This window comes from Panthera pardus, unplaced genomic scaffold, assembly GCF_024362965.1.
Source record: "Panthera pardus isolate Hobbes unplaced genomic scaffold, ASM2436296v1 HiC_scaffold_25, whole genome shotgun sequence".
Classification (NCBI taxonomy): domain Eukaryota; kingdom Metazoa; phylum Chordata; class Mammalia; order Carnivora; family Felidae; genus Panthera; species Panthera pardus.
The window spans coordinates 85,825,789-85,842,087 of NW_026526821.1; the positions used below are offsets into that span (position 1 = coordinate 85,825,789).

The 16,299-nt window shown below is 42.3% G+C and overlaps 1 protein-coding gene and 1 pseudogene across 2 annotated transcripts in view; one reads left to right on the forward strand and one right to left on the reverse strand.

Moving 5' to 3' along the window:
- GFPT1 (glutamine--fructose-6-phosphate transaminase 1) overlaps positions 1–5,443 on the reverse strand; it is a 55,949-nt gene extending 50,506 nt beyond the window's left edge. For both annotated transcript variants that reach the window (XM_053890757.1, XM_053890756.1), the window contains exon 1: positions 5,230–5,443. In XM_053890757.1, coding sequence (XP_053746732.1) covers positions 5,230–5,236 — 7 coding nt within the window. In that variant the 5' untranslated portion in view covers positions 5,237–5,443. The remainder of the gene's footprint in view (positions 1–5,229) is intronic.
- A 5,447-nt stretch (positions 5,444–10,890) lies between these two features.
- On the forward strand, positions 10,891–11,316 carry LOC109276133 (60S ribosomal protein L32-like; annotated as a pseudogene).
- The last annotated feature ends 4,983 nt before the right edge of the window (positions 11,317–16,299 follow it).

The following is a 16,299-nucleotide window of genomic DNA, read 5'->3' on the forward strand; positions in this document are numbered from 1 at the left end:
ACAAACTCAGATCCCTCTGCCTTCATACATGCAAGTTTTCTAATAATTTCTTTAGAGCCAAATACAATTTCTCTCTGTAATATTAAACATGAATGACATTCTTCTTGTTTTGCAGACTCTGTCCAAGTCAATACACTACTTTGGAACTCTTCAGCCTCTAAATATGGTTTTTGGCCCTTTTTCCTAGAATTTTTATTTCTTCTTTCAAACCCCATGGCAACAGTTCTCAACCTATTTCTGACTCCATTCACTGTTGGGTAAATGCCATCAATGAGATCTCTCACAGTCTACCAGCTGGCACTATTCCTCAACATAAGAGTACTGCTCCTGTGGTGCCTGGCTGCCTCAGTCGATAGGGCATGTGACTCTTGATTTGAGGATTGTAAATTGGAGCCCCACGTTGGGTACAGAGATTACTTAAAAAAAAAAAAAAAAAAAAAGAGTACTGCCCCATTACCTGAAACATTCTTGGCCTAACTAGTCTCTGAATTTCTATTCATTCCACTCGTAGTCTATAACATGGTAATGAATGATGAACAAAAAATTCCTGGTATCATCCACACCTGTTGCATTCCTTGTATTGCACTGGTGTATTCACTGTTTCTTCCAATCCAACAGCAATTCCTTGAAGGCAATTCCCTTATTTTAGTCATCTCTCTGAAGGGCAAAGCACCAAGTATAAAGCCATCACTTTAAATATCTTCTAATGCTTTCTAGCTACTTGAAACGTACAGTCAAAAATTCCCAAACCACAGAAAAAGAACACCATTTTGCAGGATGCTAAATAGGGACAAAGTGAAAGAAATGTTCCATAATTAAAGGTTTAAGAAATACTGGGTTCAAGTTAACAGGTTTATTTCTAGAACTTTCTAGAAACTTTAATCTTGCTAATTGTGACTCTCCAAAAGCCGAATTTCCCACACTTGTGTTATAAAACTCTCCCACCTTCTATTGCTCATAACCAGCACCTATTAACTTCTCCCTTCCAGAGAACACAACTGAGGAAATACTTACTAAGCAATTAATCATTTTCTTTCACAACTACTTTATATCCAGTATAATTTCTAAGAATATATTAATAGTACTGGTTCTATGATTTACCCTAGCGGCCAGTCTCAGCATCCCTCAATTACTTCCAAAGCTTTTAGTATAAATGCAAAAATCTTTCTTTTAATGTTTATGGCGGGGGGGGGGGGGGGGGGGGGGGAAGCGCGCGCGCATGCACGCACGTAGAGGGAAAAAGAATCCCAAGCAGGCTCCTTGCTGTCAGTGCAGAGCCCAATCTCATGAACTGTGAGATCATGAGCTGAGCCAATACAAAGAGTCGGACGCTTAACCAACTGAGCCACGCAGGCACCCCAATTACAAAAATCTTTTTAAGGAGGCATTTCAGGATACTTTTATTTCTTTCTAAGGTATTTTTTAGGTAACCTCTATACCCAATGTGGGCCTCGAACTCATAACCCCGAGATCAAAAGTTATATGCTCTACCAACTGAGCCAGCCAGGCGCCCCAAGGATTTAAATTATAAGCTCCCTTACTGCGTCTAAATAGGGCCTCATTTACAAAATTCCATTTATATACACCACTGGATCAGAAGGGTATTCCTGCTCTTCCAGGGACAACGTCTAGAGGTATTCAGAATGGTCCTGCCTTTGACATAGCGCTATAGGCTATTCTATAACACAGCCTCTTAACAATGCTAGGCTATCCCAAACCCCTGGTAATATAACTGTTTACCTTTATACCAAGGAGGTTGGAAAAGCCCCAAATTCCACATGTGGTGTGTGCCAAGGCCAACTTTGAGGAGTCTGTGCTGTGAGACCTATAGTTCTTAGAGACTGTCTAAAATGAAAAAAACATGTCAGCGGAGACTGTGGTGATTCCATGTGTGCTGTGTCAGTGACTGGATCAAGCATGCTTTCCTTACTGAGGAGAATACTGTTTTGAAAGCGCGAAAGGAACAAAGAGAGTCAGAAAACTAAATTAAGAAATGCAGTTTTGAGGGGGGCCTGGGTGGCTCAATTGGCTGAGCTTCCATCTTCAGCTCAGGTCATGATCTCATGGTTTGTGCGTTCAAGACCCACATCGGGCTCTGTGCTGACAGCTCAGAGCCCGGAGCCTGCTTCGGATTCTGTGTCTCTCCCTCTCTCTGCCCCTCCTCTGCTCACATTCTATCTCTCTCTCCCTCAAAAAATAAACATTAAAAAAAAGAAAGAAAGAAATGCAGTTTTTATTAATAAAAAAACCAGGCGCCTGGGTGGTTCAGTCGGTTAAGCATCTGACTCTTGATTTCAGCTCGGGTCATGATCTCATGAAAGGTAAGACTGAGCCCACGCTGAGCTCTGCACTGACAGCATGGAGCCTGCCTGGGAGTCTCTCTCTGCCCCTCCCCTTCATTCTTGTTCTCAAAATAAATAAACATTTTAAAAAAGTATTAAAAACCTTTTTTAAAAAAGAAAAGAACAGTATTACCCTACATTTATAAAAAAACAACAGCAAATCTGCTAAAAGTTAGGGGTAGCTTAAGTGACTTTCCATCTCTCACCAAAACAAAGGGTAGTACAAATAAAAAAGGACAAAATGGGGGCACCTGGGTGGCTCAGTCGGTTAAGCGTCCGACTTCAGCTCAGGTCACGATCTCGCGGTCTGTGAGTTCGAGCCCCGCGTCAGGCTCAGGGCTGATGGCTCAGAGCCTGGAGCCTGCTTCTGATTCTGTGTCTCCCTCTCTCTCTGACCCTCCCCCGTTCATGCTCTGTCTCTCTCTATCTCAAAAATAAATAAACTTAAAAAAATATTTAAAAAAAAAAAAAGGACAAAATGTATTCTAAGAACCAAGAGTAAGAAGATAAAATAAATTTGGAAAACAGGCACACTATTCTCTAGGAGATTCACAACACTTAATAGCCCACTAAAGGTTCCAAGAAACTCTCCAATAAAAACAGCCAGTTCAACACTGTTTAATCTATTGCTTACCTCATTTACTTGACCATAGAATCTTTTTTTTCCTGAGCAACACTATTAACATCCCAACACAAGCTGGTAAACATTATGACAGTCTTATCAGTACATCTGATTGGAAAAAGCGTATCACAAAATCTTCATTCTTCTGCTTCAACATTTTACAGTGTTGAAACAAAATAATCTTTTGGGAAAACTAGGCAGCAGGTAATCAGAAGGTAAAACTATGAGTGGGGGGATGGGTAAAATAGGTACTGGAGATTAAGGAGGGTACCCGTCTGTGATGAGCACTGGGTGATGTATGGAATTGTTGAATCACTATATCGTACAGCTGGAACTAATATAATACTGTATATTAACTGTACTGGAATTAAAATAACATGGAAAAAAGATACTTCTAAATTTTCCCATCTAATTTCATTCCCACTCATTTCCTCTGTCTAGAAATTTTATTTCAATGATTGAGATGCGGGAAGAATATAAAGACCATGTCTTAACAGTTCAGTTTAGAATTTACATTAAAAAGGAAATACATTCTGAACCTCGTTCCTAGAATCATGCAAAACTCTGTTCTGGGTTACAAGCAGGACCTTAGAAATGCTTCCAATACTACTTTTTGTTGTTGTTGTTTTAATATGAAATTTGTCAAATTGGTTTCCATACAATAAACCAATTGGGGCATCCCAACAGGTGCCCTCCTCAATGCCAATCACCCACTTTCCCCTCCCACCCATCCCCCCAAAATACTACTTCTTTACAACCCATCGGTTTCCTCAACAGTAAAACTCTATGGAATGGGGATGTTGGCTGTGTGAAAACTCTTACTTATCTAGTCTCCACCCTCACAGCCTCACCCTTATCTGAACCTTTCTAAAGCAAATCTGACTTCTTCTTTTATGGTACTCAGACTCCCTTTTTTCCTGGAACAAGATGACCTGCAAGCAGAAAGCCTGGTATTTAACTAGGCTCACACCTCATCATTCAGGAAAAGTCATCTTGGGGATTAGCCAGTTTTGCAAATTCACTACTTCACAACTACAAACTAATGTGTTTTTCAAAGCCACTCTACTAATCAGACATAACAAAAGTATACATGATCGTAAAGTCAGCTCCAATCCAATAATTTCAGAAACTATTTATAGATGTTTCTGTTTTTGAGGTTTTTTTTTTAAATCTACTCTAAACCTGCTCCTTATTTTCAGAAGCTGAAATTAGCATAAAGTTAAATACAGGAAAAATATAAACTAATGAGTACAAGCTACCTCCTCTAGGGTATTCTTCCAAAAGGCTATAAAGAATAAGTTTCCCAGATAGCTTCAATTCCATTACAATTCTACTTCCCTTCTTAAAAAAGCACTCCTTCTTCCAGGGATAAGGTTAGTTGTAAATTTCAATGAAAGAGGTAAGAATACAATTATTTTTACTGACAATGGCCAAGTTAATACCTATTTGAGTGCTTATCAATCATTTCAGATATAATTCTGACAGTTCCCTTTACTACCAGTTTTAGGTAACAATAAAACTACTAAGTCTCAAAACATAGCATAAAAGGACCTATGTTTTAACTGCTCTTGATAAAACATTTATTAAATGTGCACCAACACTGTTCATAGGTAAGTGTTTTAAATGGGTGCAAATGCACGTGATAAAGCATGTTATGGTCACTTTCAGGTCTCTTCCACTAGAGGATTAGGTCTAAGCCCATTCACCAACTTATTGATTAGCAATGGTTTCTGTTGAGACAGGGAGTAGCAGGAAGTAAGATTGTGTATTATAATGCCATTGTCGTAGCTCTAGCTATGTATAGTTCTGTCTTCTACTGGGCCTGCCCGAAAGAAAGCAACTAAAAATAAATGTATTTAAAAGATAAATCCTAGAAGAATGTAAGATAAGTTCGAGAGATCTCACCTGATGTTCCACAGGTTGCCTCACTCACCTGATGTACTCTTTTGAAGGCAAACCCCTCCACACTTCAGTTCCCTCTACCCTCTCTCCTTTTCCAAGACATTTATCTACCTTCTGTTTCCCTTCTCCGCGCAAAACCGGTCCCTTTGGCCCCCCAGATCCCCTCTAGGGCCCGCCCTCCTCTCAGGTGCCCTACTAGGTCCACCACCCCCACCCCCGCTCGCACAGGCCGGCCTCCGCACCCAGCACCCAGACTTCACACCCTCCCCACTCCGGCTCCCGCCAGCGCCTCCGGCCTCGGCTGCGCCCGCACCGCACCCCAGCACCGCCCCGCAACACGCCCCCCGCCCGCAGCCCCCTTACCGCACATGATGCAGAAGGCACGGTCCGCAGGCGAGCGGCGAGCGGCTGGCGAGGTCAGGTGCGTACACAGGAGCCTCGGGGGCGATCGGCGAGCTTGGGGGTCGGGGGCACGCGAACGCGACTCCCTCGGGGATGCGACGGCCGAGGCAACGACAGCCTTCTCGGCCTCCCGGGCTCGCCAGCAACTGCCGACGGGCCCCGCCCCTCGGCGCGCACCGCGCCGCCGCCGCCGCCTCCCGCGAATCCCATTGGGCCGCGTCCGCGCCGCTCACGCGTAGCTCCCGCCTCCCCGCGCCGCCCCGCCCCGCCCCCGAGCCCACGCAGGCGCTGGCCTGCTGGCGGCGAAGACGTGGCACCAGCCAGCGGCCGCATCCGCTTGGAGTTCCTTGAGCCGCCTGGCCCCCAGGCGAGCAGCTGGAGGAACCACGCTGTGGGGGAGGCAGAAACTCGGTGGCTGGCAGGGAAAGACGGGCGTTAAGGAAACAGGATGGAATTGTTAGCAAAGCAAATAGCCTTGGAGCACGCGCCCAATGCAGCCCAAGGCCCCAGGCTCCGGCACCCCACGAAGCGGCGGAAAAAGGAGGAAGAAAGCGGGAGGCCTGAAAAAAGGGATCCCGAGGGACAAATAAACAAGTCAGGATGGAAAAGGAACATAAGGCTGCAGAAAAATCGCAAAGAAAATTGAGCGAAGTAGGGAGGAAAGGTATCAAAATTCTTGATGCAAAGCGCCATTCAGGTTTGGCCAGTCTTTCGGGTGACAGGCAATTCAGTTACCTACTTAAGCTCTATGTAATATGCTTGGCCTCTAAACGCCCTCCTCACCCTACCCTCACCCTCATCCATTGCCTCCCTAACCCCCAGTTTTTTTGCAGAGGGGGTAGGGTGGGGAAATGTAAGGCAAAACGATACAACACTGCTCCTGGACTTATGAAACTCTGCTGGCCCAGACTTCTGACGGCCCACCTGAGAAGACTAGTAATTGCTTAGATTTGACAGCCTTACATTTGACTCACTGACGATTAATTCTGTGAATTAATGCACCGGTCCTGCCAAGACAGACTTAATCAGAGAGAGATGATGTTTTTGAGAATTTATTACTCAAGCATTTGCTCTAGGAAGATTTAAATGGTATCTTTAGTCAAATGTAGATGGTTATCATAACTATTAATGGCTCCAGATTGGAATCAAATAAAAACTTGACTGGCATACAGAACATGGCATGGACTTCTGACCCCAGATAGCTGGCCTTGCCTCACATTTGCTGTCTTTCTACCCACCTCCCGGCACTTTATATTCCAACAATGCTACTCAGTTTCCCAACTGGGCCAGCATTCTCAAATATTTTGTACACATCGGTTTCTCTTTGTGGAATCCCCACCCCACCTCTACTTAAATGCTACTACTTCTTGGGGAAAATCTATCTTGTCTCCTCAGACAGATTTAAGGACATGTATTAACCTCTCTCATTCTTGTGTATTTCCCTACTGGGCTAATTTTCTTGAGGCTAGACCAAGCTTTTGCATATCCAACACCTAGTATAAACCCTAGCACAAAATAATAGATCAAAAATGTTTTGGGGGCTCCTGGCTGGCTCAGTCTGTGGAGCACGAGACTCTTGACGTTGGGGCTGTGGGTTTGAGTCCCACGTTGGGAGAAGAAATTACTTAAAAAAATAAAATCTTTCGGACTTCAAGCTGTATTACAAAGCTGTAATCATCAAGACAGTATGGTACGGCACAAAAACAGACACTCAGATCAATGGAACAGAATAGAGAACCCAGAAATGGACCCACAAGCTTATGGCCAACTAATCTTTAACAAAGCAGGAAAGAATATACAAGGGAATAAAGATAGTCTCTTCAGCAAGTAGTGCTGGGAAAACTGGACAGTGACACGCAGAAAAATGAATCTGGATCACTTTCTACACCATACACAAAAATAAACTCAAAATGGATGAAAGACCTAAATGTAAGACAAGAAGCCATCAAAATCCTCAAGGAGAAAGCAGGCAAAACCTCTTTGACGTTGGCCATAGCAACTTCTTACTCAACACATCTCCAGAGGCAAGGGAAACAAAAGCAAAAATGAACTGTTGGGACCTCATCAAAATAAAAAGCTTCCGCACAGCAAAGGAAACAGAAAAACTAAAAGGCAGCTGACAGAATGGGAGAAGATATTTGCAAATGACATATTGGATAGAGGGTTAGTACCCAAAATCTATAAAGAGCTTACCAAACTCAATACCGAAAAAACAAATAATCCAGTGAAAAAATGGGCAAAAGACATGAATAGACACTTCTCCAAAGAAGACAACCAGATGGCTAACAGATACATGAAAAAATGCTCAACATCACTCACCATCAGGGAAATACAAATCAAAACCACAATGAGATACCACCTCACACCTGTCAGAATGACTAACATTAACAACTCAGGCAACATGTTACAGATGTTGGTGAGGATGTGAAGAAAGAAGATCTCTTTTGCACTGCTGGTGGGAATGCAAACTGGTGCAGCCACTCTGGAAAACAGTATGGAGTTTCCTCAAAAAATTAAAAATAGAACTACCCTACAACCCAGCAATTGCACTACTAGGTATTTATCCAAGGGATGCAGGTGTGATGTTTTGAAGGGGCACATGCACCCCCATGTTTACAGCAGCACTATCAACAATAGTGCTTCCAAAGTATGGAAAGAGCCCAAATGTCCATCGATGGATGAATGGATAAAGAAGATGTGGTATATATCTACAATGGAGTATTACTCGGCAATCAAAAAGAATGAAATCCTGCCATTTGCAACTATGTGGATGGAACTAGAGGGTATTATGTTAAGTGAAATTAGTCAGAGAAAGACAAAAATCATATGACTTCACTCATATGAGGACTTTAAGATACAAAACAGATGAACATAAGGGAAGGGAAACATAAATAATATAAAAACAGGGAGTGGGACAAAACATAAGAGACTCTTAAATATCAAGAACAAACAGGGTTACTGGAAGGGTTGGGGAGGGGGAGGGGCTAAATGAGTAAAAGGCATTAAGGAATCTACTCCTGAAATCATTGTTGCACTATATGCTAACTAACTTTAATTTTAAAAAATAAATTTAAAAAAAGAATTGAAAAAATCTTTAAAAACATGTTTTTCAATGAGTGAAAAAAGAGCCGTATTTCTTAGCAGAACTGACTCCCTATGGTTGGTTATATGATCAAGTGAACAAAGGACTTTTCAGATTTTCTTAGAGGGAAAAAAATGCCTTTTTATTAGTTGCCTCAAGGAGAGGCTGAAAAATATAACATTTCACTAATCAAAGTATTTATCACCTAAGAGCCCTTTAACATTTCAGGCCCTTAAACAGGTCCTTAAATAACCCCAAAGTTTAAAAAAAACAGCTGTTTGTTAACAGACAACACATTTCTTACTTCAAGACGTAAAACACTGCAAATGTACATCTTAGCCTCAGAACCTTCATCCAAGAGTTTCTAGTGAGACCACAGCGATATTACCAAGGAGTCAAGGTAACAAACAAGAGAAAAGCAAGAGGTTCAATAGTATCTTAGTTTGAACATGAGAACTGTGGTGGTACTGCCAGCACTTTCTTTGTGGCATCAGCAGGTTTGGTAGCAGTGCAGAAAGGTGTTGTTCAGACACTGGAATCATACTTTGACTCCTTGGTGACTATAGTTAATAATACTGTTGGTTCTCCATTTCTTTATAAAAGGCAACTGGAAGCCTTGATGGCCTTCTGCCCATCAGGCTGTATGGCAAGAAGGAGGTTGAGAGAAACTTTGAAAGCCAATATTTTCCTAACCCAGTGCAACAAAGAGCCCTTTATAACTATGCTCCATTCAAGACACTAATGTGAAAGAACTCTGTTTGTCTGACCCCCATCTCTATAGAGCTTTGCCTTAGCTGGACCTTTGGGACTAGGGGCTGGAGAAGAAAATAAATTTTCTGTGAAGGAAAGGGAACATCTGGGTCTAATTCAAACATCTGAAGATATTGATTCTCCTCATCAAAAATTCTAAACTGTACTTAAAAAAAAAAAAACAACCAGGAATGGTAAGGAGGGCGCATTCATCATCTCTTTATGTAAGTCTGTTTCCCTGTTCACAGATTTGTCCTGTTAAACCTGATGGCTCTTGGTCTCCTCTATGCGCTACAGCCTGATGAGCAGAAGGCCATCATGGCTTCCAGCTGCCATTTCTAAAGAAATGGAGAACCATAATTAAAATAGCCTTATAAGGGGTGCCCGGGTGTCTCAGGCAGTTAAGCATCTGACTTTGGCTCAGGTCATGATCTCACAGTTTGTGGGTTCGAGCCCCATGTCAGGCTCTGTGCTGACAGCTCAGAGCCTGGAGCCTGCTTCAGAAAGTATCTCCTCTCTCTGTTCCTCCCATGCTCAATCTCTGTCTCGGTCTCTCAAAAATAAACATTAAAAAAAATTTTTTTAAATAATAAAATACTTTATAAGATTTTTAAATGCCATGTTTGTGAATTTTGTTTCCCTTATTTGAATTCCAATAATGAACAGCAATAAAATTATTAGAATTTAAAAGTCCTAGATACAGATACAAACTTCCAGTTATAAGTCTTGGGGATGTAATGTACAGGATGACAACTATACTGAGTAATACTGTATTGTATATTTGAAAGTTGCTAAGACAGTAGATCTTAAAAGTCTGCATCACAGGGGGACACCTGGGTGGCTCAGTCATTTAAGCGTCCAACTTCATCTCAGGTCATGACCTCAAGGTTTGTAGTTCAAGGCCCGCGTTGGGCTCTTGTGCTGACAGCTCAGAGCCTGGAGCTGCTTCAGATTGTGTGTTTCCCTCTCTCTCTGCCCCTCCCCTGCTCACGCTTTGTCTCTCTCTTTCTCTCTCTCGATTGCTCTCAAAAATAAACATTTAAAAAATTTTTTAAAATCTTGCCTCATAGGAAAAAAATTATAACTGTGTTTGGTGATGGGTGTTAAGATTTCTTATTGTGGCGATGTTTTGCAATATATACACATATCAAATCATTCTGTTGTATACTTGAAACTAATATGTCTGTTATATCTCAATTTAAAAAGAAAGGCCTGTGCAAGACAAGAATGTGGGGAACAGGGACACAAATGTCCTGATTTTTAGTGGAGAAATGTACCCCAGTGTTCAGAGAAGATGGTGGTATCCAAGGAAAAAGAAACAGGTGAAATCACTGACACCTATGAGATAGAAGAAATGGACACAAGAACAAAAGGCAGCAGTCAAGGCCTCAGAAAGACCTCTTAAGTGAACCCCTTTGGTTCCACCATCATCCCAATTCATCATACATACCTTCACACCAAAGTGACCTTTCAAAAACACAAATCTGATTCTGTTTCTCCATGCTTCAAGTTCTGTGGGTATCCTCCACCTGCAAGATTAAGTCCAGACCCCTACGTACACACACATAGTCACTCAGGACTTCATTCCTGCCAGTTTGATCAGCATCATTTCCCACCCCTCTAGTCAAGTGTCTTATGGTCCAGGTCTACCGAAGTTCCCTAAAAAAGGCCTATGATTCTCCTCCATCTTTGCATTTGCTCCTTTTTGAAAGGAAGCATTATAAAGGAGACCAGCTCTTCTTTTCCTTAGCACTTCCTGTGGAAGTGGCAACCATCTCCTACTCAGCATCATGGCCATCCTCAGACCTCTGGTGAAGCCCAAATTGTTAAAAAGAGGACCAAGAAGTTCATTCAGCGCCAGTTAGACTGATATATCAAAATTAAGCACAACTGGCGGAAACCCAGAGGCACTGACAATAGAGTGCACAGAAGACTCAAGGGCCAGATCTTGATGCCCAACATTGGTTACGGGAGCAACAAGAAGACAAAGCACATGCTGCCTAGTGACTTCCGGAAGTTCCTGGTCAACGTCAAGGAGCTTGAAGTGTTGCTGATGTGCAACAAATCTCACTGTGCAGGGATTTCACAATGTCTCCTCCAAGAACCACAAAGCCATTGTGGAAAGAGCAGCCCAGCTGGCCATCAAAATCACCAATCCCAATGCCAGGCTGTGCAGAGAAGAAAAGGAACAGACAGCTTATGTGCATGTCATATAAAACCATAAAACTACAAAAAAAAAAAAGAGAGAAAAAAAGGAAACCAGATGTTAAATAGTTAGGGAATGACTATAGAGAACTAGATAGTCACAAAATGAGGTCTTAAGGGCACCAAAAAGTTCCCTCATCCAGAATTACCTCTGCTCCTTACCTATCACCTTGCTTAAACTATCTGTACTTCTACATTTAATGCAGAGCACCTCCCCTTTCCCCAGGAGATATACATTATGTCATTATCATCTAGTAACACTTTACAGTGACACTACCTATAGAATTAGTTTTCATTTGGATATCAGGTATGAAAAGGTCACTAAGGAAATGAGAGTTTTGATGAGGATGAAGTTGATTCTGAAATCAGTAAGAGGTCAGATGTGGACAGATCACCTTGGTTCATGACACTGGGCAAGAAAGGGACAACAAAAGGGCATGTGGAATTGAGTATGATAGTGTGGAGAGAGGGGGCTAAGATATGGAAGAAGGAATCAGAAATAAGTTGGTAACGAAAGCAAACTTTATCCACTGTAATGGTTAATTTTATGTATCAACTTGGCTGAGCCACAATGCCCAGATATTTGGTCAAACACTATTCGGGATGTTTATGTGAAGGTGCTTTTGGATGAGATTAATATTTACATCAGTGGACCTTGGGGGCATCTGGGTGGCTCAGTTGGTTGGGCGTCTGAGTCTTGATTTCAGCTCAGGTCATGATCTTGCAATTTATGGGTTCGAGCCCTTCATCAGGCTCCACGCCAACAGTGCAGAGTATGCTAGGATTCTCTCTCTCCCTCTCTCTCTCTGCCCCTCCCCCACTCAGGCACATTTTCTCACTTTCTTTCAAAATAAACAAAAACAAAAAAAAAGCTTTAAATCAGTAGACTTTGAGTAAAGCAGATTGCTCTTTATAATGTAGGTGCACCTCATCCAATCAGTTGAATAGAACAAAAGACTGACCTCCCTTGAATAAGAAGGAATTAGCCAGCAGATAGCCTTTGAACTTGAACTACAACACTGGCTCTTCCCTGGTCTCCAGCCTGACAGCCCACCTTGAAAATTTCAGACTTGCCAGCCTCCATAATTACATGAGCCAATTCCTTGAGATAAAGATAGATAGATAGATAGATAGATAGATAGATAGATAGATAGATAGATAGATGGAGATACATACATTCATACATACAATTTGTTTTGTTTCTCTGGAAAACCCTAATACATCGACTTAAAGTTGATCTTACTGATTTCCTCAAGGCTGAATATATGTACTTTTAATTTCTAAAGGATACCTCTCAATGACAAATAACAGAAATCCCCTCCAGGTAGGTGAAGAGGGGATTTATTGGCTAATGTCATTGGAAAGGACAGGGATACAGCTTCAGGCACACCTATATCCAGAGACAAAAACAGTGTTGTCAGAACTCTCTTTGATCCTCTCCCTGACCTTATGTACAGGGAAATGACCCGCAAACAACTCTGGAATCACATGTTAACAGCTTACAATCCAAGGGGAGAGAGGCTATTCCTCCATCCTCCCTTTTCATATTCTAGGCAAGGATTCTAATCAGTCCAGTACAGACTCCTATACCCCACTCACTCCTGTGGCAGAGGGTAGGACGCTGTGATCAGACAGTCCTATCAGCACCGCATAGACTCCGTTTCCTTAAAGGAAAGGGGAAGGTGTTGCTAAGAAAATGAAGAAGGGACACCTGGAAGACACAAACAAAAGATGCCCACTATAGCAGATGAACACAGCCTTGACTGCTCTGCTAGGAAACCTCAGGTTTAGGAATAAAAGATGCGGACTCCGACTAGAACTAGTATACTCCCCTATATTCCTCTCTGGGGTGCCTCCAAATTTTCCTGGTAGGCGGAACCTAGGGCAGAGCTTTCTAGCTCTGCTAGAAGGAAACTCATTCTACTGCCAAAAAATTGTCCACAAATGGGGAACTATGAGATTAACTAGTCCTACGTACTATTTCTGTTCTGTAGGAAGTGACCAGAGCTGGAATGGAAGCAGACCATTCAGGGAGGTGCCTAGAGCTGAAAGAGCACTAAAAATGTAAGGTGACAGAAAAAGAAAAATATATTTTCTAGTTTCTTTCAGGGGACACAAAGGCACTTGTGCAGAGCCTGCAAGCACCCTGTGGAGATTCCACAGATAACTCTGCTGTGGGGAAATGTAAGTATAAAGCTGGTTTTTCCCAAAGGGATGTAAATCCCCACTGGACTGAAGAGCAGCTAGCTTCATATTGCTGGGAAAAGGAAAACAAAAAACAAAAAACAAGACGAAAAGGACACACACGCACATACCACCACTTTGGCCCACTCAGGGTCAGGAGCAAATAAAAGATGGAAAAGACTTGGCCCACTAAAAAGCAGCGGCTATGAAGACAAGGAATGCTCTCTCCTCTCTCAGGTAGGAATACTCAGGAGGGGTATGTGGGTCCAATCCCCTTAAGGCAAAATAGTATAGTAGCAATGCACATAGGCTCTGCAGCCAGAATGCCAGGGTTCATGTTCCTGGCTTTTTCCACTGAAGTTGTATGGCAATGGAAAATGTACTTCTCCCTGTGCCTCATGGGGACAATAATAGTTACCGATCTCATAGGATTAAATGATTTCATAAATGTAAGGTGCTTAGAATAGTGTTTGTCACATAGTGAATGCCAATGAAAGTTTGCTATTTTTAAATATTTTGTTCCTTGTCATTCTGGATAGGGCCCCATCCTAATTTTCATTAGCGAAAAATCCTCCAAGTGCTTGGCTGACTCTTAGCCAATGATCTTAGTTTCAAATACCTATTGAAATGTCCCATATTTGCAAAGTGTTTTCAATAATTATTGCAAGATTTTCTACATTTGGGGGGATTAATTTTTGTGTTCACCAAACACAACTAATGGTGATTATTACTTCCTTTCTTTGGGACTATTTAGGAGAATATTAAGTGTAACTTAAACATCCAAAATAAAAGCTTTTACCTGATAAAACCATACCTTCTACATTAATCTTTGATTAAAAACATGGCTCAATTTAAAAATAATTTTTCTTTTTTTAATGTTTATTTTTGAGAGGGGGGAGTATGTGCATGTGTGCACAAGTGGGGGAGGGGCAGAGAAAGAAGGAGACACAGAATCTGAAGCAGGCTCTAGGCTCCGATGCGGGGCTCAAACCCAAGAACCCCGGTACCATGACCTCAGCCGAAGTTGGACACTTAGCCGACTGAACCACCCAGGTGCCCCAATTTGTTTTAAGATTGGTATTTGGCACTATCTGCCAAAAAATAAAGCAGTAAAATTACGTACCAAGTCCTCCATGTTTTATCAAGGTTCTTTGTTAGAAGGCAGTCAGCCTCAAGTGACAGAATACCTGACAACAGTAGTTGTTAATAACAAGAAACCTCTTATCTCACATGATACTCTGAAAATGGGTGGTTCCCAGGCTAGCTCAAAGGTCAATAATGTCCTCAAGGATCCAGGCCTCTTTTCCTTCCTCTTTGCCATTCTCAGTGGACCGGCTTTTCATGATGCCAAGTTGACTGTCAAAGCTTTAGACATCCAGTCTTCATTCTACAGTATATCAAGCAGGAAAGGAAGTAATTGATGGGGAAACAGCCTTCTTTACGCAAATTAACTATCTCTTTAATCAGGGAAGAAAATCTTTTAAAAACACGCCATTAGGGGCGCCTGGGTGGCTCAGTCGGTGAAGCATCCGACTTCAGCTCAGGTCATGATCTCACGGTTTGTGCGTTTGAGCCCCACCTCAGACTCTGTGCTGACAGCTGGGAGCTTGGAGCCTGCTTCAGATTCTGTGTCTCCCTCTCTCTCTTCCCCTCCCCCACTCACACTCTGACTCTCTCTCTCTCTAAAAAATAAACATTAAAAAAAAATTTTTAAACATGTCATTAGACCCTCTCTTCCAGCTCCTTGGTGAGAGCTGTGTCATATGTCCACACCTAGACTAATGACTGGCAAAGAGAAAAGGAGTTAAAATGGCCGGTTTAGATTACTTATAATTTATCCCCTGAGGTGGGACCTACCTTCCCTGGTCACATCACAATTTAATGATCATTGGGAGGGTCTCTCTCAGTAAGGAGCAGGGGTATATGCCGGGTAGGAAACCAAGTTTCAGCAGCACTCTCCTCCACCCACTGCCTGCTTCTGTACCATTTCCAGGTAAGCACTCAGGCCATACTTAGCTTCTTGCAGTTCCCAAAAACATCTCACAGCTGCCAGATTCTGTTTACACTGCTCTGTATGCCTAGAATATTCTTCCCCCCACTTTTCCTCCTTGTTCCCCATGGCTGCTCCCTTTTGCAGAAAATCTTCCCAGTATCTTGGCCTCTCAGTTCCATGATTTCTTCTCCTCCAGTAATCTAACTCACCACCCCCCACCTCTGCCACCTATTTCATGGCCATACCCAAGACTCGTCATTAGCTGCATCTTCTCCAGTCTCCATTTCCTGTAGCTTCTAAAGGGCATGTTAACGTGTCTAGTCTACAGAGCAATCACCAGAGTCTGACCTAAATTCATCTATACTAGCTCAGGGAACAAATTCTCCAACCCCACTGTCTGGTTCTACGAACCAAAGGACAAAAATACAACCCTTATTCCAGCATTCACAAACGCTGGAGTTCTTCCTGTTTCCATCCCTAGCTTCCTATCCATACTTTTGGAGACCAGAATTCCAGAAATATAAGGTACCACTGTTATTTCCCTCTTTCCTATCCTGATAATGTCTGTGAACTATTGTCTCTGAATTGTTACAAAAAATGAGAGAGAAGGGTAATTTACTACTTTGGCTACCTCTATGGTAAAAAGATAACTGTCTAAATTTCTTGCATGGCACAGTCAGGAGTCAGGAGAAGCCAGTGGAAGAAGGACCAAAGCAGTTTCTCACCTTTTTTTCCACAGACTGTGCTTCATAAAATAAAGGCTGAACATAAGGCAGTTTTTCCTCAATTCAGCCTTATGTCAATGGAAATTCTGTGT